The sequence below is a fragment of the Leopardus geoffroyi genome, chromosome C1 (assembly GCF_018350155.1).
Source record: "Leopardus geoffroyi isolate Oge1 chromosome C1, O.geoffroyi_Oge1_pat1.0, whole genome shotgun sequence".
NCBI classification, from domain to species: Eukaryota; Metazoa; Chordata; class Mammalia; order Carnivora; family Felidae; genus Leopardus; species Leopardus geoffroyi.
In genome coordinates, this window is record NC_059328.1 from 103,790,475 (window position 1) to 103,812,387 (window position 21,913).

At 48.7% G+C, this 21,913-nt stretch overlaps 1 protein-coding gene and 1 long non-coding RNA gene across 15 annotated transcripts in view; one reads left to right on the plus strand and one right to left on the minus strand.

Annotated features, from left to right (window-relative positions):
• Nucleotides 1–761: 761 nt before the first annotated feature.
• On the minus strand, nt 762–20,157 carry ACP6 (acid phosphatase 6, lysophosphatidic). Of its 4 annotated transcripts, none has more exons than XM_045478897.1 (10): nt 19,473–20,157; nt 11,511–11,639; nt 11,265–11,395; nt 10,850–10,929; nt 8,068–8,155; nt 7,091–7,223; nt 5,925–6,025; nt 3,420–3,515; nt 1,598–1,763; nt 762–960 (listed from the first exon to the last, which is right to left on the minus strand). In XM_045478897.1, exons 1-10 carry the CDS (start codon nt 19,686–19,688, stop codon nt 817–819), a joined length of 1,284 nt encoding a protein of 427 aa, XP_045334853.1. In that variant the 5' UTR covers nt 19,689–20,157; the 3' UTR covers nt 762–816. The 4 variants fall into 4 exon arrangements, with proteins under 4 accessions (XP_045334853.1, XP_045334854.1, XP_045334856.1 ...); XM_045478898.1 differs by having other exon boundaries at nt 762–957; nt 19,473–20,142; XM_045478900.1 differs by lacking the exon at nt 1,598–1,763 and having other exon boundaries at nt 19,473–20,143.
• LOC123598589 overlaps nt 20,149–21,913 on the plus strand; it is a 100,337-nt gene continuing 98,572 nt past the window's right edge. For 10 of the 11 annotated variants that reach the window (XR_006712713.1, XR_006712712.1, XR_006712718.1 and 7 more), the window contains exon 1: nt 20,149–21,725. This is a non-coding gene — a long non-coding RNA (uncharacterized LOC123598589). The remainder of the gene's footprint in view (nt 21,726–21,913) is intronic. The other variant, XR_006712719.1, reaches the window with a different exon arrangement.

Genomic DNA, 21,913 nt, shown 5'->3' on the forward strand with positions numbered 1-21,913 from the left:
AGGTACCTCGGGGGGCCCAGTTAGAGGTGGAGTTCTTAGAGTGGCTCCAGCCTGCCACTGTGGAACCTGCATCCTTGCTACTGGGGCTACGGCCACCAGAAGCCGAGTGTCCATCCCGCGCCTTCCAGCCGGGTCTCCACAGCAGGGCTCATCTCACTGACCAGCAATGTCCCCTGACCTCCAAGCTTACCTTTTACCTACACACAACACCCTTCCCTCCTTGCTTTACCTGGTTAACTCCTACTCACCTTTCCTACTCAGATCAGCACAGAACCTCCCTAGAAGCCTTTCTTAACTGCTCCTCGGGCCCCTGCCAGCTGGGGCTAGGAATTTCTTCTCTGTACCCAAAGAAGTCGATACACCTCATCACAGAACGTAACACACTGCATTATCATCAGTGACTTACTGCCTCTCCCAGGAGTGAAAACAACGTGAGGGCAGAACCTTTCCACCTTTATAATGCCCACTACTTAGTAGGTGGCACAATGTATGTTTGTGAAATGAAGACAGGTAAAAAGAACTCGAGTCCCAAACCAACACAATTCTGCAGGGTCACGATGACCCTAGCCTGTGTCACGGCAGATGCTTCTGGCCACGGAAATCAAGCCACAAAATAGGAAATACCCCTTTGGTCTCAACATTACACCTCTCTTCCTTTCAAGAAGTGACCTCAGTATATCATATCTGCAGGAAGGAAATACCCTTAGGTTAAAATACATTAACCCTTGTTTCCTGCCTTCCCCAAACACGACAACCAGAGGCAGTGTGTTAAGGCATTTTATTGAAAAACCAACGCGTCCTGTTTGTATACATCGGTCACTCTCCATCTCCAAGTTCAATCACATGTGCTTGAGAGCAGAGTGTGTGGTATTTTTCTGGGCTCAAGGCGTAAGCTGACAGGGTGTTTAAGAACTTGTCCAGTGGACAGAGCTGATCAGGGCATCCTTTTGGCACCTGCTCCTGGGGAAGAGACAAAACTCAGCGGGGCCACTGAGGACCCTGGCCTGCTGTTTTCAGCTGTGCCCAGAGGTCCGAGGAACTTGACCCAATGGTGTGTGCATGCACACACGTAACAGCCAGGAAGGCCCCACTAGCCGGTCAGCTTCTGGAATAGGCGCACCATGCCCTGCTTGAGACAGTCACTCAAGAACTGCTTCTTGAATTGACCGGGGAGACACGGTCACATCATACCCCTGAGCTGGGAGGCGAAAGTCTGCCCTGGGCGGGGGTGGGGTGCTCCAGCGCCTGACCCGGACAGCAGCTGAGGCACCGCAGTGCGGACAGCACACTGCCTCCCAAGGACACCAGCATTAATTTTCAACACAGCCTCCCAGTCAGGATGCCACATCCTGGCAGAGACACTCAGGAGGAGGGGGTCCTGTTCCTAGAAGGAGTCTGTAGCAGGCTCATGATAAGGCCCAAATCCCAGCCTGCCACCATATTTCCAGTTCTTCCCTGTCTCTGGGCCATGGCTGTGAGTTACTCTATTGGGTCCAGAGAGCTGATTGTACCAAGGAGACTCCACTGGGCCCAAGGAGGGAGCCTTGGCGGTAAACCAGGTGAGCGGGGTTGGAGGAAGGGTGCCTCGCCACCTTACCTCCCCACGGTAATAGAGCTGCACAAACCACTCCTTAGATTCCCGGTGCTGGTAGAGTTCCATGGTTAGATCAACAGCAAACGGGGGCCATTTGTGGTCAAAAATCCCCAGGATGATTAAGAGAGGCATGAGGGTCACATCGTGAGCCGCATAGAGGTACAGCTTTCTGCAAGGAGGAAACAGTTCTCTATAGGCCTTTCCCTCAGGACTCAGAAGACCAGGATGATGTCTGCCTCCTTTCACACTTATCAGTGAGCCTGATGGAAAACTGCTTTGAAGTAGATGCTGCGGGAACCCTGATGCCACTCTCATATTTTCATGAGGGATCCCCACTGGGATAGCTGGCCTTTCCCTTCCTGCCCACCTGCTTGCCCACCCACCCACTCACTCCTCCCCTGATGAGTTTGGAAGTAGAAACCGAGCATGGGTCGCTTGGTCCTACCTCTCTTCTCTCCTTGGGACCTGCCTGCCTATGGCAAATGTCCCTCCTGCTCTCAGCTGTGTGACGAGTGTAGTACAGCATGCTCCTCCTTGTTGGGGAGGCTTGCAGTTCGGGGGCATTAAGTTCATTTCAAAGGAATATTAATAAGCCTGTTTGGCCTTCAATATATTCTCCAAAGGGCTTTAATCAGTAAGAAAGGTGCCATTTTTACCTTTATCTGCCCATCCCCTGTATCTATCTCTTTAAAAAGATCAAGGATTTCATGTGTTGACTTTTTTTTTCTTTTAGTTTATTTTGAGAGAGAGCGCGCACACATGTGTGAGCAGGGGAGGGGCAGAGAAGGAGAGAGAATCCTAAACAGGCTCTGCTCGGTCAGCATGGACCCCATCGTGGGGCTCAAACTCAGGAACTGTGAGATCATGACCTGAGCCAAAACCAAGAGTCAGATGCTCAACAGACTGAGCCACCCAGGTGCCCCTATGTGTTGACTCTTAAACTAGAAGACTGACACTGGACCCTGTAGTATTCTACAGATACAAAGTCAAGGGGGGCAAGGTGGCCAGGGCCAGTGAGAAATGTACTGTCACTGCAGATGCTGTGAAGGACAGGGAAGGGCACTGGTATGATCTGCTATTATAAATCTGGCCCAAAGTTCCTGAATGTTCCTATGTCACCTCACTGTCCCCTACTGTTCCCACGTTCGTGAGTTTCTAGCTATGTACAATCTCTCTAAAGAAGGCCGCCTACAACAGCGCTTCAACAGCAGTGTGTGCATAAACCCCTGGGGATCTTGTTAAAATGCAGATCCTGATTCAATAGGTCAGTCCAAATCTAGAAGCTCCCCCAGTAGCGGTGAAGCTGTTCACCTGTAGATCACACTCTGCTCAGCAAATGCCCAGGACACATCACATTCCAAATCTGTGCCCCCAGCCAGGTTCCAGGCACTACAAAGTGGCGACAGAGGTTTAGGCGCTACTTCCGACATTTAGAAACGCCTCGCGGATATCATACCCTTCTATACACTCGGTGAAGGTGTTCGAACTAAACAGTCTATTCAGCAATTGTATCAGCATGATATCATAATTAGCTACTCTTTCACACATGTTCCATTAGTAAAAAAAAAAGGAAAAATAAATTTAGGGTTCTTTCTCACTAACATAAAATTTTCAAACCATGGCAGGACTGCTGCAGCAGGAAGAATGGTAACAATGTTGTGAACGTCTCTGGGACTCCTGGCCTCTTACACAACTGCCTACTATCACTGACAGCCTGGTTCTTGCCCCCCTAGAACCTGCCCCCCAGCCCCCCAGCCCCCAGCCCTTGCAGCCAGAGGCCTCTCCTGCCCTCGGCCGCACAAAAGCCAGTTGCTGTGGCAGGTACCTGGTCTTGCCTGGTGCAGTGGCAGGGTCCACGACTTTCCGCAGGTTGCTCTCCAGGATGTGGAGGAATGGGCCAACCGCCACCTGAAGGCTCTCCCTGCGGCAAGTAAACAACACTGAAGCTGCCGGCACATAGGGCTGCGGGCGGGTCTGCCACCAGGACCTCATGAGCCCAATCAGACGGCGGAGGAGATAGTAACCTGTGGGATGGTGGGGGTGGGAGGGGGGCGCGTGGAGCCACCTCTGGCGTGAGGGTTCTCTGTGCACAGAGACTTCCAACAACAAAAGCGCCAGAATGTAGATCTGGTAAGAACACAACTGGAACAGGAGTGGTAACCAGGGTAAGTCAGGAAGAACCAGGCCCTCAGGGAGAAAAGAACAAGCTGGGAAGAGCAGGGCATAGTGATTTCCAGGAATTCCAGAAGGCCCTTAGAAAAGGGATAGGAAGGAACAGCATCCCAAGCTAGGCTTCCCAGATGCCAGTCCTCCTCCTTTGGAGTGTAGACCACAAGGACGTGTCAGATGTATCTGATACAACACAAAGTTCAGCGGTGGTGCCTGCAGGGTTGGCACGGTGGCCACGCCACTTTCCCCCTCGGGCTTGTGCCTTATGATCACAGGGTGGCTGCTGCGGCTCAAAGCCTATCTCCCAGTGGTAAACGAAGCAGGAAGCTGAGCAGGAAGCTGTGCAGGAAGCGGCACAAAGGCTTGGTCGTGGTGCCTCTCACTTTTTATCGAAGAGGACAAAACCTCTTCCAGAAATTTCCAGAGCCCAATCGGGACAAAAGGGAACGAGGTCATCATGATTGGCTTGGAGCAATCCTTTCATGGTGACTGGGTAAATACATGACCACCCTTACGATGTGTATAATGTGTAAATAAACGGGAATGTTGAAGTAATGGATGGGGAGTAGGCAACCAATACCGTATGCAACATCTACTTTCCAGAAGAAGGTACACAGGCCAAGCCAAGTTGGCTGGCACTGTGAGGCCATCCAATTTGTCCTTGAAGAAACATCAGTTTTATGAAACCAGGGCTAACTGAAATGCAAAGAAGAATCAAGGCTTATTTAAAATGCTTTACACTGGGAGAAAACAAACTACGGCCATTGGCCAAATCCGCTCCACCTGCCTGTTCTATAAATAAAGTTTAACTTGGAATATAGCCATACCCACTTGTTTGCGTATCATCTATGGCTGTGTTCATGCTACATGGGCAGAAATGAGTGGCTGCAACAGATAACGCATGGGCCATAAAGTCTAAAATATTTACTAAGTGTGTGTGGGGGGGAAGCATGGGGGGACAGTGAGTGATAAGTTAGGTCTGGTGGGGCCACTTCAGGAACAGATGAGGGAAGGCGGCAAGTCACAGTGAGTGGAGGCAAGATGGCTGGCACAGCTGGAGTCTTCTGGAGGCCCCGAGCAAGTACACAAGCGGACACACTGAATCTGAGCGGGAGAAAAGCAGCCAGGGGTCCTTACCCTTACGCAACAGACCCTGCAAATTCCTGAAACATTAGCTGATTTTGCTCACACTTATCTTCCCCAGGACTGATCCTCTCTTTCCCATCTCCTTCTCTACCAAGTTACCTATTCTGAGTGCAAGCTGGATATTCTTAACCAACCAGAAAAAGGTGTTTTGTTTTGTTTTGTTTTGTTTTGTTTTTTAATTTGGTTAAGAGAGAAACTCTCGGGGCGCCTGGGTGGCGCAGTCGGTTGGGCGTCCGACTTCAGCCAGGTCACGATCTCGCGGTCCGTGGGTTCGAGCCCCGCGTCGGGCTCTGGGCTGATGGCTCAGAGCCTGGAGCCTGTTTCCGATTCTGTGTCTCCCTCTCTCTCTCTGCCTCTCCCCCGTTCATGCTCTGTCTCTCTCTGTCCCAAAAATAAATAAACGTTGAAAAAAAAAAAAAAAAAAAGAGAGAAACTCTCCATTCTGGTAGGCAAGAAACAGTCCTTCTAAAAACAGAGCCCTAAGTATAAGCAACACAGAAAACACAGGACTGATAATCAGAAGAGCCGGCCTAAGTCCTGGCAGCTAGCCGAGCCTAGGTGAGGCTCGCACCTACTTCATCTATTAAGCCAGGACTTGGACCCTGACAGGGAAATGACACCTACCTCATAGCGAGAACAGGAAAATGGCTTGTAAGTTGTAAACTGATGAACAAAGTCAGCAATCATTATTCTTCTGTCAGCTCTCCCCACCCAAACCCTTTGAAACTTAGAGTAAATGGGGAAAAAGTCAGTGATTAAGAGAAACTCAGTCAAGAGGTGACTCCTGCTTCTGCCTAACAGTGAACAGAAGCACCAGCTCACCAGTCCCAGCTCCAGAAGTATAAGGACACAGGGCCGAACCCACTCAACAGGCCAGCAGAACAGGGTGATTCCCACCTCAGCACATGTAGAGACATGCGCTGGCAGGTGTGAACAGGCCTGGTGAACCCTTTTCCCCACATACAGGGAGGCCTGACCGAGCGTGACTTAGTGACGGTGGCTGAAGGCTTCTCACCTGTCTTCCCTCTGCATAATGTACAAGGCCGTGTCCACAGCTCTCTGCTCAATCATCTGTGCAAATCTCCTCAGTGTGGGGCAGCTCGGGAGGCTGTGCACCTGGAAGGGCCACAGGGACAGTTTCACAAAGAAATGCTTCTCGTTCGCTGAGCTCGGCAACTGACCAGCTTCCACAAAGCCTTCAGGGGCCTGTCTTCTCCCCGGGAGGGCCTCAGCAGCCCCCAAAGCTACACCCCCAAGGCCCTTCTAAAGCAATTCCTAGAGATCTGGAGGCCCGGCGGGGGGGGGGGGGGGGGCGGGGGGGAAGCTGTTTTTCCTCCCTTTCTGATGGTTTCCCGTCTACTCCAAAATGAAAAACATTTGTATTTTTTTTTTTAACTATAAAAATACATAAATAAAACACAGAGCAAGGAATTAATAAATTTCCACATGGCTTTTATTTTCCCAAAATGGATTTCTAAAAAGTATGCCATGTAAACACTTTTATATAAACTCTCACCTTATAACCTGACATCTATATTACCCATAAGCACAGGGCATTTCTGCCTTCAGGGCACACTGTCGTCCGGACAAGAGAAGGAAGGGGGACCCAGGCTACACTGCACCGTTGGGTGTCTGCCTTTTGAATCTAGAGAAGTCTTTCCCATTGGGTGGTCTTCAGTATCCATTACATAAAGAAAGAATCTATGGCTCGATACATTTGGGAAAAATAGATTTAAAGACTGATCAGCTTTCTTTACTTCTCAGATTCTTTAATATGCTGCTGTGTGTAGAGACTCTCCACAAGGTGATATAACAGAGATTCCAAAACAGTCAGACAGCAGTCTCTCCCTACCCATCACCCACCCTGCCCCTGCTGGCCCGGGATGTACACATTCACATCATAGGTATTCTGGGGAATGTGCCTCGAGAAACTCTGATCTAGAATTAAATGACCATGTGCCTAACCAAGTGAGGAGTCCTCCCTACATGGGCCCTATACCTCCGCTCCCACATCCACCCCACCTGCACGTCCTCCCACAGCTGCCTCCATAAAGGGAGACCTCTGCCTCCACCTTCACCTCCACCCCACACCCCTCTGCCCAGTTCTAACTCAGGAGCCAGTAGATCCAGCTGCCTATCCCCAGCCCCCCAACCCCCAGGGCCAGAGGACAGTCACCCAACCTGCTCAGCAGCCACATTGTCAAGGAGGTTGAGGAAGTCTACTCCGTCATTACTGGCAATGCCCATCCCTTCCTTCACCTTTTGCAAATCCTCAGAGATTCCTGGCTGCAAACAGGCAGCCTGCCTCCGGCCTCTGCCAAAAAATAAAAAGGAAACCCTTATATTGTATAGTAATTAACAGTTTACAAAGTGTATCTCATTTATCATTTGGGATCTCATTTAATCTTCAATAATAAGACGTTGGGGTTAGCTGGTTTTAGTCCCATCTTACACGAGTCAACTAAGGTTCTATGAATTCAAATGACTTATAAAATAAGTTAACAGGTACCAGAGTTAGAATAATAGCCTGGATTTCCAAATTCCACTCTAGCATTTTCTTCTATTATACCCAAAATGATACAACCATGGCCCTGCAGTCTGCTTGAAAACAATATTCTCTGTCTTCTGTGGAACACATACTCCATAGTCTTTGTGCAGCCCAGAAATATCTGAATGCTGAAAAGCGCCCTGAGCCCAAACTGAGCCATTCTATAGGGCAGCAAGCTGGTAAGAGTAGGGAAATCTGGGTCTTCTGCTTGCCCATGTGGATTTGCAGTTTTATGACCTGTTTCATCGCCTTCTACCTAACCTGACAGTTTCGTCGGCCCCCTCGGAGAGTCCACGATGGCCGAGAGGACAATAGTTTGTAAAGGCAAACCCAGCTCGGGCTGTTGGTACCAGCTCTCTGGCCCAGCAGGTGGCCTCCCTCAGGCTTGCTATACCTTCCCTAGAGGCCTGCCGCTGTGAGCAAGACCTTCATTTCCCGGACAGCGATGGCAGGCCTGAGTGCAAAGCAATCCTTCCCACCACTCACCCACCCACTCACCCACTCACCCAGAGTCCTGCGAGCAGAAGTGCCATGAGGCTGGCTGTCCACCCACCCCCCCACCTCTCCCTCCCCCCCACCCCCCCCATGAGCAAGAAGCCAGGGCGGTTACCTTGTTCTCTCCTGCAGGCTCCAGCAGTTCTGGTAGTTGGGGTACAAGACTTCAGAGCTTGCTTCATCAGTGTGGATGACGATGGGTCCTGGAAGGAAGGTGAGAGCACAGGCAGGAAGAGGCTTCGGCTTGTCCCTCCCAGCATCCCCACCCCCTCCTTCTCTTGTCTGCTTTAGGAGACAGATCATCAAGGTCACTGTTTCAGGACAGTAACTGCCTTGAACATGCCCTGGCCTTGCCAACAGCAGCTCTTCTATGGGCTGAGAAATGGAGAAAGCAAGGAGCAGCCTTGTTCTGTCTGGCACAACCGCTCCTATTGGGCCACATATGACTAGAGCAGGTACAGACCTGGATCAGACTTGGGCAATTCTAACAAAGAATGAGCTGTCCCGGACTCCATCAGAACCAGGTGACTTTCTTGCCTCTTAAAGTCCAATCCTATAGACCAATATAGTGACTCAGCGCATGACAATCTAAGGAAAGCCACCACAAGGCCACAAATCCTGTCAGACCCCACAGCCTTGCCTAAAAGGAAAGCCAGGTTTCCAGATGAACTGCCAAGAACCACACGTTAGCCCACAAATAATGTTTCTTATTATACAGTTGACCCTTGAACAACCCGGAGGTTAAGGTCACCAATCCCCCCATGCAGTCAAAGATCCATGTATAATTTTTGATCCTCCCAAAACTTAACTACTGATAGCCTACTGTTGACTGGAAGCCTTACCAATAACATAAATAGTTGACGAACCCATCTTTTGTATGTTATATGTATTACATACTGTATTCTTACAACCAAGTAAGCTAGAGAAAAGAAAATGTTATTAAGAATAAGAGAAAATATACTTTTATAGTTCTGTACTGTACTTACCAAAAAAAAAAAAATTTATGTGTAAGTGGACCCATGCGTAAGTGGACCCATGCAGTTCAAACCCATGTTCAAAGGTCAACTGTATACCTCGCAGGAGCCCGCTACTACTCAGAGCTCACAAGTACCTTTATCCCCTCCCATCAATACCCAGAGAAGGTGCTCTAACACCTTCCAAGGCTTTGCTCTGTGCCAGAGATGGCAAGGGCCTGTGGCAGCTTCCTTTGCTACACAACTCAAGACCGACCTTCTCTAAATGGCAAAGAGACAGCTGCTGTCAGCAGCTCTCCGGAATTCACTCCGATCAATACAGGGTGATTAGGTGAATCTAAGCCCCAAAGAGCTATTATTCCCAAACAAAAACTTGACAGTCAAAATTCTAGTAGCATACGGTAACTTTACTAGAATATCAAAATTCAGACACACTTTGTCAGGCAAATGATCAGAGGCCCTCTCCAGACAGATGTGTCCTCTGAGCGGCAGAGTGTAAAAATGAAGAGTATTGGATTCTGAAGCCAGACTGCCATACTTTGAATCCCTGTTCCACCATTTACCAGCTGTGTGTTCCTGGGAAAGTCATTTAGCCTCTCTGTGCCCAAATTCTCTTATCTGTAAATTGGGGATACTATTGCCTACAGCCCCGGATTATTACAAGAACTAAACAAGTTAGTAGATACAAAGCTACTAAAAAAGCTTTGGGACATGGTCAAATTGGAGTCCCAGGGCGTGCGGGTCCAGTGGCTCGTGGTGACACCACTTCCCTCCCTGTTGGGAATATGGGGCAGTCTCAGTCCGAGACCTGCCTGTAGGTCAGCCCGCCTTCAAGAAACAGCTTTCCTACTTTTGGTGTTTCAGAGGAAAGGGTATTTATTTGCCTCTTAGAAGCTGGGCAAGTGAAGAGCTCTCAAAAGGCCAGGCACTGTGGACTCTTCCAAAGCTCAGGGGCTCCTAAGGGGCAGCCCCTCTGTTTGCTCTATGTTACTCAGACACACCCTGCTTGCGCTCAGCAGCCAATTTCAGCCGGAATTAGCAGCTGTATCCAACCCCGACTAGGGTAAGGCTGGCCTCCTCTGGCTTGGAGGTTTCTATTCTTTTACATAGTTGTTGTTTGTTTGTTTGTTTTTTAATAAGCCTGATGGCAATTTTATATCTATTTGAGATACTACAAAAGAAGCTAAGCAAGAACCTTTGCTTTATAGCACCATTTTAGTATTTTAATATTGGTGAGGTCGTGAGGATATGAAACTCAGACTGGCAATTACATGTAAATTTCAGTCAAGTATAAATGGCAAAATGAAGGTCCCTCTGACAGTCAAAGGCCCTCAATACATACGATCCATGAGGGAAAATAACACATGTGGTCCTTGGTGGTGAAAAGGCTGGGCACCACTAGCTGCAATCACTCACCGGTTGAACATGTTAAAACCCAAACTCAATAGACTTTCTCAGTGAGGAAAGGCTGAACAGAATACTGTTAATACCATCTGAGTCATGCTGTGGGTTAACACCAAGACCAAGCCAATGGCAGCAGGCTTGGGTCTCGGCTAAGTGTTCCTCCTGCCCTCCCTCCTTTTCAGCGGTGTCTTACCTAAGCAAAAAGCCCCAGTATTATTCACAAGACCTGGCTGGGGATGCCTTAAGCAGCCTGTGTAGAAGCTTAAGAGGAGAAGTCAGGGGCCAGAGGCACATCAGAGTGGCTGACACATCACCGTGGAGGTGGAGGTCAGGCCGGCAAGGCCAGCAGGAGGCCAGACAAGCGAGGGCCCACCAGAGTAGGCACGCCATGGAAGCCACGTGTGCAGGAGAAGAGAAACTGAAGGAACAGGCACTAAGAAAGAGAGGCGGGAGGGCTTTGGAAGGAAGAAGAAAAAGCTCCTCAGGGACAGGGCAGACTTCTAGACTCCAAACTCAAACCTTCTTTCTGACTTTGGAAAAGCCCAGCCAGCAAACATCGGGTAGACTCCAGATTCCGATATATATTAGTGGAACGAACACTGGAAAAAAACAAAAAGGTAGAGACACTCAAAAAAGGAAGATTTGATTCTATACACTGTCTCATCCTACAGAGCAACTGGGAGGCTTTAAGATCACATGAGGGGGGCTATGGGACTGGGAGGAATCCTTTCTCTGCGGGATGGGTGCCCCAAGGGACCCAAAAGCCAATGAACGTGATCTCCACTGACCACATGTTCACAGGATGCTGTTATACAAGGGGAACTGCCCCAAACTACCTTGGGTGAGAATGGGCACCATCCTGGGGGGTCAGTACAGGTTTCCTCATGTGTAAGATCTTAAAATGGAAGCCACGTCCCTTTTACGAGTGACTCACAAGACCTCCAGTGGATTGAAGGTTGGTGAAAGAAAGGGGATGTCCTCCACATAGCTCTTCCTCAGCCTCTGTCCTAGGGCAAACATCTGCTGCATGCCCACATTAGTCAGCTGTCCAGCAAACATGCCTCCCTGGTGCGGGGCAGAAAGAGAAGCATGAAAATACCTCCCCGTCTGCTAAACTCAGCCCAGAGAAAACCATGGAAACTTTACAGGGGGCTTCCCAGGGCAGGGAGGCAATGCTCACCTTGAGTACGGTCTTTCGGTACTGAGAGTCGAAAGGAGAATGTGGTTTCAGGCCACCAGCTAGATTGGTGACAGTGTAATCAAACTGAGTTTGGGGTGGGACCTCTAATAGCTGGAGATTCCACTCTGCCTGTTATGACAACAAAAAAAACAACACATTGTTTAGAAGGTTCTTGAAACTTACAGCATTAATATCCAGCAGCACCTGAAAGACATAGCTGGGGTCACAGACACTAGACTCACAACCTTCCCATGGGAAGGAAAGAAAGAAGCTTTAACTGTAGCTCCAATTAAAGGAAGAAAAGACAGTAATTTATTACTCCGGGTACCCTCAGCCCAAGCCCTGTTACTGCTCCACTAGCACTGGCTATTAAGACGCTGCTCTGGCACTAAGCCCAGACTGCAGTAAAGGGGAGAAGTCACCAGAAGGCCTGGCATGCAAATACTTGGTGAATGAATGAATGAACAAATGAATGAATGAAAATAATATGACCTCAGTGAGCAGACGCTTGTAAGATTTTTCCAGGAATCAACCTCCAGGTCTCTATGCCTCCCCTGCCCTTAAGGGCTTTACCTAATGTCCCTTTGCCTTCCTTTCATCGAGTTTCTCAAACAAGGGGCTGCCCCTTCTTCACCTCTTCACCATCTTCCTTTTCTCCTTGCAGTCTGGCTCCTGCTCCGCTCTACTGTCACGGTTTCAAAACATCCCCAGTAGCCACAGGTCTCAGAGCTCCAACTGCCCATGAAACTCTTACACTCGCTGAGTCAGATGTGATGACTCCAATTTTAAAAACGAAAATCTTTTCTTCTTCCCATATGCCAGCTCCTCTCCCGAACACATTACGTCGCTCGCAATGATGCCACAGGACTCCTAGGCCCCAAAACTCAAACCTCTGACTCTCCCCCACTACTCCACCAGCCGCACTAAACTCTATGGATCACTGGCTAGGAAAACAGTCATTCCCAAAGGTCCTCCTTTTATCTGGTAAGAGTGTAAAACCTTACTACCTCAGGCAAAAGCGTGTGACTGACTCCCTTCCCTCCACCCCCACAATCCATACATAGATACAATTCCCTGCCCCCCATTAATCTTGCTAAGCCACTTTCATCATGTCAATAGTTGGTTCCTAATGTTTCAAGAGATAGGCACCTGGCATTCCAGGACTCCTACACCTCGGCCGAGCCCCTGTCCCCTGCTATAGTGTCACTGTGCCTCTCTCCTCCCGTCCCCAGATCAGACCATGCCCACTGCTTCCTCTGCATCTTCTTTCAACTTGCTTCCTGTGTTCGGAGGGACTCCTGCCCATCCGGCTTCTCTTCAAGGTCCAATGATAGCTCAAGTCTTACTTCCCTTCAGTGACTACTCTAGCTTTTAGTGCTTGTCTTCTTAAAAGTACGAGGACGGTGTTGTAGAAAACAACGTTGTGTGGCTAGAGCGTAAGTGTGGAGGGCTGGGAAGAAATGGTGAAGAGAGAGCGGGAGACCTGTAGCACTTAAAATCACAAGATCATTTAACTCAATTTCCCACTATGCAATTTCCTATTCCTTTTAAAACTAACATTTGAAAACTTACTATGTCTTGTAGCACTGTATCTATCTTGGCCCCTCCCAGAAATAGCCCAGGGAGCACCACTGGGGGGGGACCCCAGGTTCCATTCACACAAAGGAAACCCTCCATCTTTCAAAGGACATTGTCTCAGTCCCACCTGCAGCCAGTCCTCCAGACCTGGGCCTCTTCCCCCACTGGAGCTGCAGCAACTGACATCAGAAGACTGGGTGTTCAGAGCACAGACCTTCTTCTTACCGTCCTGTAACTATGGCTCCTTCTTCCAAAGTTTTGATCCTGTAACTTGCCTGCATAAAACCCTTCCGGGGCTCACCGCTGCATGATGGCCCCCGCCTCTCCTTCTCTCTCTTCACCATTTCTTCCCTGCCCTCCACACTTACTCTCTAGCCACACAACGTTGTTTTCTACAGCACCGTCCTCGAACTTCCTAGCTTTTCAACCTCATGTTCCTTCTACCTGGAATTTTCTTTTCCCTTTCATCTGAAAAGATTTCTGCTTATTCCACAAGACAGCTTAAACGTTCCCAGGAGCTGTGACAATGGCCCCATGGTCTCAAAGTAGCCTCGGTGGCTCTTTTTGGTGGCCTTTACCAAACCGTATTAGAAGAGCTCCCTTACTAGTCTGTCCTGCTCAGCAGTCCTGCTCGGAGAAGAGAGATTGGGTCATCGATTTACCCTTGCATTTTGGAAGCCCAGCAAAGGGCCCGTACACAGATGATCTGCCATACCTTGTGGAAGAAACCAAGACTGAGATAGCATGATCCTGCCTTTTCTAGGTTTTCGGGTTAGCAGAGATAGCAAGCTAGAATGGAAATGACGGCAGCACCAAAAACAGAAACTGTGTGCCACAAGAAACCAGATGAGGGTCACAGTAGTTCAAAGGAGAGACAGACCTCTTCTGGCTGGGGATTCAGGAAAAGTTTCATGAAGGGATGGCCTTTGAAGTGAAGACGATTTAGAAAAGCAAAGACCTGGACTTGAGAGTAAAAGGTGGGTAAGGAGAGACTGGTATTCAGAATTCCAAGAATAGGAAGAAGCTTGAGTGAAGCAGAGATGGCCAAGAATGCCATGTAGGAAAGAAGTGGTTTGATTTGCTTCAACCTGGGACCAGTTTTGAAACTTTTTTTTTTTTGAATAACAGCCCAGTTTGTTGTTGTTAAGTTTATTTATTTATTTTGAGACAGAAAGAGAGAGAGAGAGGGAAGGGCAGAGAGAGAGAGAGAGAGAGAGAGAGAGAGAGAGAGAGAGATGGACAGAGAATCCCAAGGAGGCTCCACATTGTCTGTGCAGGGCCGATGCAGAACTCAAACTCCCGAAATGCGAGATCATGACCTGAGTCGAAATCAAGAGTCAGATGGTCAGCTCACTGGGCCACCCATGCGCCCCACAAAATTTTTTTTTTTTTTAATTTTTTTTTTTCAACGTTTATTTATTTTTGGGACAGAGAGAGACAGAGCATGAACGGGGGAGGGGCAGAGAGAGAGGGAGACACAGAATCAGAAACAGGCTCCAGGCTCTGAGCCATCAGCCCAGAGCCCGACGCGGGGCTCGAACTCACGGACCGCGAGATCGTGACCTGGCTGAAGTCAGACGCTTAACCGACTGCGCCACCCAGGCGCCCCCCAACAAAATTTTTAATTAGCAAATACCAAGTAGAGTTTAACTTTAGATTTCCACATACGAAGGCAAAAACTGGAGTTCCTCTAGTTGAAGCAGGAGTGGGAACACAGAGCCCTAGCCCCTCAGACCCTCTGAGGCCACAGGCTCCAGGGAATAGCTTGACAACCAGCTGCATAGATCATAACTAGAATGGGAAGTCTAGATGCAGAAGCCAACTCTCTGATGTCTGCAGAGGAGGGCCTAAGGCCCCACCTAAGGCAGTAGGAATAGAAAGGGTGGACGCGTCACGATCTCGCGGTCCGTGAGTTTGAGCCCCGCGTCGGGCTCTGGGCTGATGGCTCAGAGCCTGGAGCCTGTTTCTGATTCTGTGTCTCCCTCTCTCTCTGCCCCTCCCCCGTTCATGCTCTGTCTCTCTCTGTCCCAAAAATAAATAAACGTTGAAAAAAAAAAATTTAAGAAAGGGTGGACGCAAGAGATTCGAGTCAAACCTGGCAAGTGAGTGGATAAAAGCTTTATGTGGGGGCTATGTTGGTAGGTAAATAAGGAAGGTTGAAGAAAGAAATTACGTTGGTTTTGAGCCTGGGTGCCTAAGGCGACAAGGGTAATAGAGGTCCTCCTCGACTAAAACTAAGGCCGACGCAGAAGAACAGACAAACTGCGTTCGGTTTTAGACATTTTAAGTTTGAGGTACCTTCTTTGCATTCCCAGGGCTCCCAGCATAGGAATCTCTTTTCTTTCTCCTTTAGCACATCTTAAAATTCTTTTATAGCCGAGACTGAATTATCCATCCTGGTAAGGCCATTGTCTAGCACAGGCTCCGATACCAAGTCCACAGGGTCTATTCAGCCTCACTTAAGAAATCTCCTCTTATTAGCGACATTCACCAACAGAGGATCTTTGGTGTTTCCCAAGAGATGACTCCTGGCAGTCCAGTTCATGCCAAATCTACAATGCACGTTTTCAAATTTTTAAGACTACACGATACACTAGTTCCGTACATGGTGTCTAACCGCGCCCCCCCCCCCCCCCAACACACACACACTCTCATTCTTGTTCCTGCTCTTCAGCTTCCAAGTTCATGGCAAAGACTAACTTTAAAATCTTACTTATTTATGCCCCATTTTTAAGAACTAACTTAAAGGAGAGGATAACAAGAGCTAAAACAGAGTAAGACAACCCATTCAAAGTAGGCAAGAAAGACAAAAGCAAACAAGTATGGGGACAAAAACTGGATACAGAAATAAAGTTTCTCAAAAAGGTACACTCTAAAGACCCACAGATTTCACTGTAGGTGGGCCAAAGATTCAGCGCTAAGCTTTCTGGCTTTTATGAAGGGAGAAACTCGATCAGCTAGACAAGCTTAAAGATAAAAGCAAGCCAACTGTTCAGGAGAAGCACACCACTTCTAATGCGAACAGACAAATTCCTCCCAAGGGTCCTCATAAAGAGGATAGAGTAATATAATGAACATCTTTTCACTAGTCACAGCAACGAGTTCTGTGGGATTGTTTCTCATAGTTTTCTCAACACAGAATGATGGCATCTCACCAAAGCACATTTCTGTGAAGACAGTACTATACCGGGATTGATATGTTACATTCCAGAGGTAAAAGACAAAATCTACATAAAAGTAAACAAAACCCTTCCAGGTGTGGATTTTAGAATAAAGCGGTGGTTTGAAACCTTGGCTGCACACTGGCATCACAAAAAAACAAAACAAAACAAAACAAAACAGCCCCATCCTGAGCTCATCACATCTGGATCTCCTGGGATGGGGCCTCAACTTTGTTAATGCTATCCAGTCCAGATAATTCTAAAGCTCCACCAGAGAAAACGTTGCCATGTCTGGATGCTCTGGGCCAGTTAAATCAGAATCTCCAGAAGGGACACCCAGGCATCAATATTTTTGAAAGCTCCCCTTCGGAGTCCAAAGTCTTTCCAAGAACAAGCAGTCATGAACACTGCTCCAGAGGAATGAATGGGGCTATTGGCACATCCTTCATGCCACGCTTCCTGAATAGTGAGTGCTTCTCTTAGCCGAGCTCTGGGTAAGTATTGAGTAACAATTAGACTAACAGTACGCCTTCCAGCTGGCCTACATTACCAAATAAATAGGAACCCAAATGCCTTAATCAATAGTGGAACTGAGATAAGCTAGACTTGACTTTATAAAAACTGGAGGAACCTGCCTGAGTTGGAGGCCATCTTGCCTAGAGGTGAACTAAGGGAAATCTGAAAGCAGGGCCACACTTATCTTGTGAATATGTACTTGAGTCGAATCTCATGATCAGAAAAAAATAGCCAACCAAGTTCCAGAGCTTATATTCCCAAGCACAGCTAAAGGAAGACAAATTAAGTCAACAGCCATTCAAGCCAAACGAAAACAACTCAATAACACACCTCGTTTTAAACAATGCTGCTCTCTGAAGATTTCTGAGATAACTGAATGAAGTGACTTGTCACTTGTATTCATCCATTAACCAGTCACAAGCCTGGAAACATCTACCAAAGGCAATTTTCGTTTTAGAATTGCTACCAGGTGGTCCCTTCTGACTATAGTTAGTAATAGAACCAGGAAGATTAGAAAATCCCAATAACAACCGTTATCAAACTGGACCTTGAAAAGAAAACCTGAGAGAAATCATCCAGAAACAAGTTACAGGGAGCCAAAGACACAGGCTCACAGACTAAATGGAAAGAGGTTTGGTCCCACCCCTGGCATTTGTGCTAATCGAAGATGTTTAATGCATTGGCCTGATGTCTGGAGAATGTGAGCAGGCATGAGGTGACGTGCCTTCCTTAACTGCAAAGGGAGGCCATGGACTCAGATGCTTCTTACTTTGTGGCTACACAGACAGAAGAGAATGAAGCTGGCATTCTACCTGAGCTACAAACTGCGCCTTCCAACAGAATGGCAGAAAGTGGCCATCACACCCCTGCTAGCTCAGGAAGAAGTCCTAAAAGAATCTAAATCTTTCTCAGGCCTTAAGGGAGTATATATCCTGTATATATTAGGCCCAAGCCTAGACACTCAGACTTTAATTCTCTGCTACCACCGATAGCTTTGTCTTTAACGTGATGAGTCTTCTATCCCTATGTTACTTTCCAGCCTTTCTGTAACAAGAATAAACGAAGAAGGGGGGAGTGCACATGAGATGGGCGATGTGCAAAAGTCACAAGGAAGATTTAGTAAAAATAAAAAAAGGGAGAGTAAGGGATTGAAAAAGCATCAAAAAGAAAGGAAGGAACGGTGGGGGTAGGGGGGGCGGGGGAGGAGGGAAGATGAGAAAAAAAAAATTCCAATACCAGATGGAAAGTGGTACAGCCATTCAGAAAGGCTAACTAGAAATCTGGTAGCAGAATTAAGTGCCTGCCAAAATTTGTTTATTCATGTGGGAGGTGCTTTAAAGGTTTGAGTTCATGTGTGGCCAGCTTTAAAAACCAGATTTTCAGTTGGACACTGTGAGGACACAACCCTAAGGGTTTCTGGAAAGCAACGATGATCATGAAGAGAATGCCAAATATGAGGTTTAGACATCTATTGAACTTGCTCCAACATCAGCCTGGAGGACCAATTAATGCAAAAGCACTCCACAGGTAAGTGTGACAGCTGGGGGCCTGAGGATTTCAGGCTGCCTCTTTATCTTCGCTGGGAAGCCAGTTCTTCAATTACAGGCCTGCTTGCACCAAAGGCCAGAGACCTCAACTGCCTCTCTCCAAAAATCAAATCCAGGAAGGCTAATCATTAAGAAACAAAACAAAAACAAAAACAAAAAACACCTAGGGGCTCCTGGGTGGGTCAGCCAATTGAGCTCAGGCTCTTGATATTGGCTCAGGTCATGGTCTCCCAATTTGTGAGTTGCAGCCTCCTGTGGGGCTCTGCGGCTGAGTGTGCGGAGCCTGCTTGGGATGCTCTCTCCCTTTCTCCCTCTCCTGCTTACTCTCTCTCTCTCTCTCAAAATAAATAAACAAACATTTAAATAAATAAATAAATAAATAAATAAATAAATAAATAAATAGAAACTATTTGTGCTTTAGTCATAATTACCCTGGCCAAACCTGGTAGATTTTAAGACATTATAAACACAGGACTAGCCAATTAAAAATGTTTTCCTACCTCAAATCCCTTCCACAATAGTTTTAGAAACCCAAAATAGAAAATAAGACCCAAGATACAGCACTTATTTAAAAAAAAAAAAAAAAAGCCTTCAAGGATCTCAAATGATCTCCAGCAAACTGAAAGCCGCTGTGATACCTGTTTCCAAAGATGTTGACCTCTGCTACCCGCTGTAATCCCAGTTATGGGGGTTCCTGCAACTCTTGACAACCTTCAAACAGTCACACAGAAATGCACTACACTTTCATTCCCAAGTTCACCCAAGTATCTGTTAGAAATGCAGCATCTCAGGCTCTACCCCACACACCTGCTGGATTCGAATCTTCATTTGAACAAGATCCCTAGGCGATTTCTAAGCCCTCCAAGCAGCGCAGTGCTACCAACTGTGCTACACCACTGCCATCAATCAAAGGGTTACAACTAGAAGTCCCCGGGGTGCCCAACATCCGGAGAGTACGAGGAGGATGGGCGGCTAGCAGTGCCAGGACAGCCCCTCTGCTCAAGGTACTGCAGTTTTCCTCTGGTCTGGATCCAGCCGGAATCCCGCTCGATGAGGGTAAAACTCCCAAGGTGTGTGTTTCGGGGCCAGGCGCCCGGTCCGCCTGCGGTCGACCCCCCCGGTCCTTGCCCCACCAGTCCCGGCCCCGACCGACCTCTCACCTGCTCCCGCGGGAGCGGCTTGAGAGGACTCCGCGCCCCGTGTCGGAACACGACCTGCACCATTTTCAACTCCAGCAGACTCCGGTCGACGGGACGCTGGCCAGGCGCCCCCGGGGTCTCGGCCCGGGCCACCCGCCGCTGGTGGACGCAATACGCCAGCGAAGTCAAGACGCCCACCGGGGCCCACACGCGCACGCTGAAGACACGGGTGATCATGGTGGACGCCCCTGCGGGGTGAGGCTGCACGGGGCGAATACAAACTTTCAGCCCGCGCCGCGGCTCAGCGGCCGCTCCCAGATTCCCGGGAACCCGCAGGGGCGCACATCCAGCCCCAGCCAAGCTGCGGCGACCGCGGCGACCGCGGCCCTGGTGGGGGGAACCCCAAGTGGGAGCGTGGCGGGAGAAGCGGAGGTGGGAGCAGCGAAGACTCCCCGGGAGTTTTAACTCGGGTAGGGGTTGGCCGCTCCCGCAGCAGACACCGCAGTGGGGGGGAGGTCGGCTCCTTATCTTTCGCCCTCTAGGAAACCTTAAACTTGTAATCCCAGTTTGGCCTCCGGGGCTCCGAAGGGACGGGAACCAGCCCTGAGATCCTCGGCGGCTGAGACTCCACGAACACAGGGGACCGGATTCCACTTTTCGGTCAGCAAGCTCGCACGCTACCACTGCAACCACCCAGGGACGAGTCCCAAGTGGATCCGCGCCGAGGAGCACGGGAAAACGAGTCCCGCGGTGACGCCTCTTTGGAGGCTCTGGGTTGTGAGAACTACAACTCCCACAAGGCTGCGCGCGGCGGGCTCAGAGGTGGGAGGTAATTTCTTGCCCCAGACTTTGCATCTCGCTCGCCAGCAGCTGAGGGTCCAAGTCTCCGGGACTGGGTGGTCAATGTAGTTGGTAGGAATGAATCCGCGACTTTGCCTGGCCGATAAGGTAGGAAAAGAGAAGACTGGGGTAGAACTGGGTGATAGAGGGGAGTAATTTTGAGTCTAAGGCGTGTAGGACACTTCCGTCCTGGAAGCTGGGGTCTATGAGGCTAAGAGCCCAGACACCAATTTACTGAGTGATCACCCCTTGCGAAGGAATGCACTAGGCGTTTTATATTTAGTCTTCACTTACCAAGATTAAAGATAAAACGGCCCCTTCTGAATTCAAAGAGGCCCAAGTTGTCGCATACACGTAGAACTTTAAGCTCACTTATATCCATAATATTTCTTGTGGAAAAATCCAGGGCCTGCCTGTGAGTGTCCCAGTGACTAAACACCTTAATTTACAAAGGACAGTGTGACCTGTAAGCACCTGTTGGTCTGGTTTCTCTTGCATATGGGACTGCCTCAAGCCTGGGTTCTAAATCTTGACACAACAGAACATAATGGAACCAGCTGTGTCTGAAGGCAAAGGTCAAGTTGAGAGGAGAGACCTGTGTGAGAAGACTCTGAATATAGGCCATCTAACCAGTTCCTAAATCCTTCTGATTTTTAGTCCTGGATCAAACTGGGCCAAATCTGAAGACAACATACTTATGGAGTATGACTTCTGACCTGGATCTAAGCTTGTTCAGCAAGCTGCAAGGTTATGAATACCCTACTATGGGGGAAGGGTGATTTTGGAACGGGCTCATTGTCACAGTTTTCCCCCTGGCCTCACCCCTGCCTGGTTGGACTCTCTTCAAAGTCTTATTGTGCATCCTGATGTGAGTACAAACTGAAAGCTGTTTTTCTATAGGCCCCGGGAGTGCCAGACAACACTGCTTTGGAAACTATAATCCCCGTAGTTAGAGATATCTGTTCTCCACAGCGTGGCAAAACATGGTACAACTTTTGTGCGGAAGGACCCTGATAATTTGAACAGCTTCGGCAGCTTCAGTACATCAGGGTAATCTTTAAGATGATGTAACGTTGGCATCTGGGAACCAGACAGGCCACCCTAGCCTGGACAATGGACAGGCCACCCTAGCCCACACCCTCCACTCTGGCAGCCTCAGCACAAGTTTGTCAAGCATCAGGAGCAGCACCTTCGACCTATTTAAGCAAGAGCAGCGGGACACACACATTGGCCGGGACACACATGTGTGGTTGGGGTGACTGCGCTGGGGATATCTTAGCAGTGGATCTCCGCAGGAAGCCAGAGCAGGTTAGGTTGGAAAATGACAGATTCTGTGTGGTGGCTGAGAGCACTGTTTGTCAGCACATATACGACAACTCTTGGGGAGTCCTAGAAATATTGAGTACGTGATGCATGGTGGTGCTGATACTGCTGGTAAGTGCCATTTGTTTGTTTGTTTATAATTTTTTTTTTTTTTTAAGTGAGCTGCTGTTTAAAGGAAAGGCTAGACATCGTGAAGTCACACCCTAGGGTCTGGGGATGGCCCCGGGGGGGAGAGGGGAGGAGGTGGACGAACTGAACTGCTGTTGTTGTGACCCCAGTTTTACCATCAGGCAGGGATG

Coding starts and splice junctions, on each gene's coding strand:
- ACP6 (XM_045478897.1), bottom strand. CDS start 19,688: ATGATCACCCGTGTCTTCAGCGTGCGCGTGTGGGCCCCGGTGGGCGTC. Junction 11,396..11,510: donor ACCGAAAGACCGTACTCAAG/GTGAGCATTGCC, acceptor GCCCCGCACCAG/GGAGGCATGTTTGCTGGACA. Junction 1,764..3,419: donor ACTGCACCAGGCAAGACCAG/GTACCTGCCACA, acceptor TCCTCCTTGCAG/AAAGCTGTACCTCTATGCGG.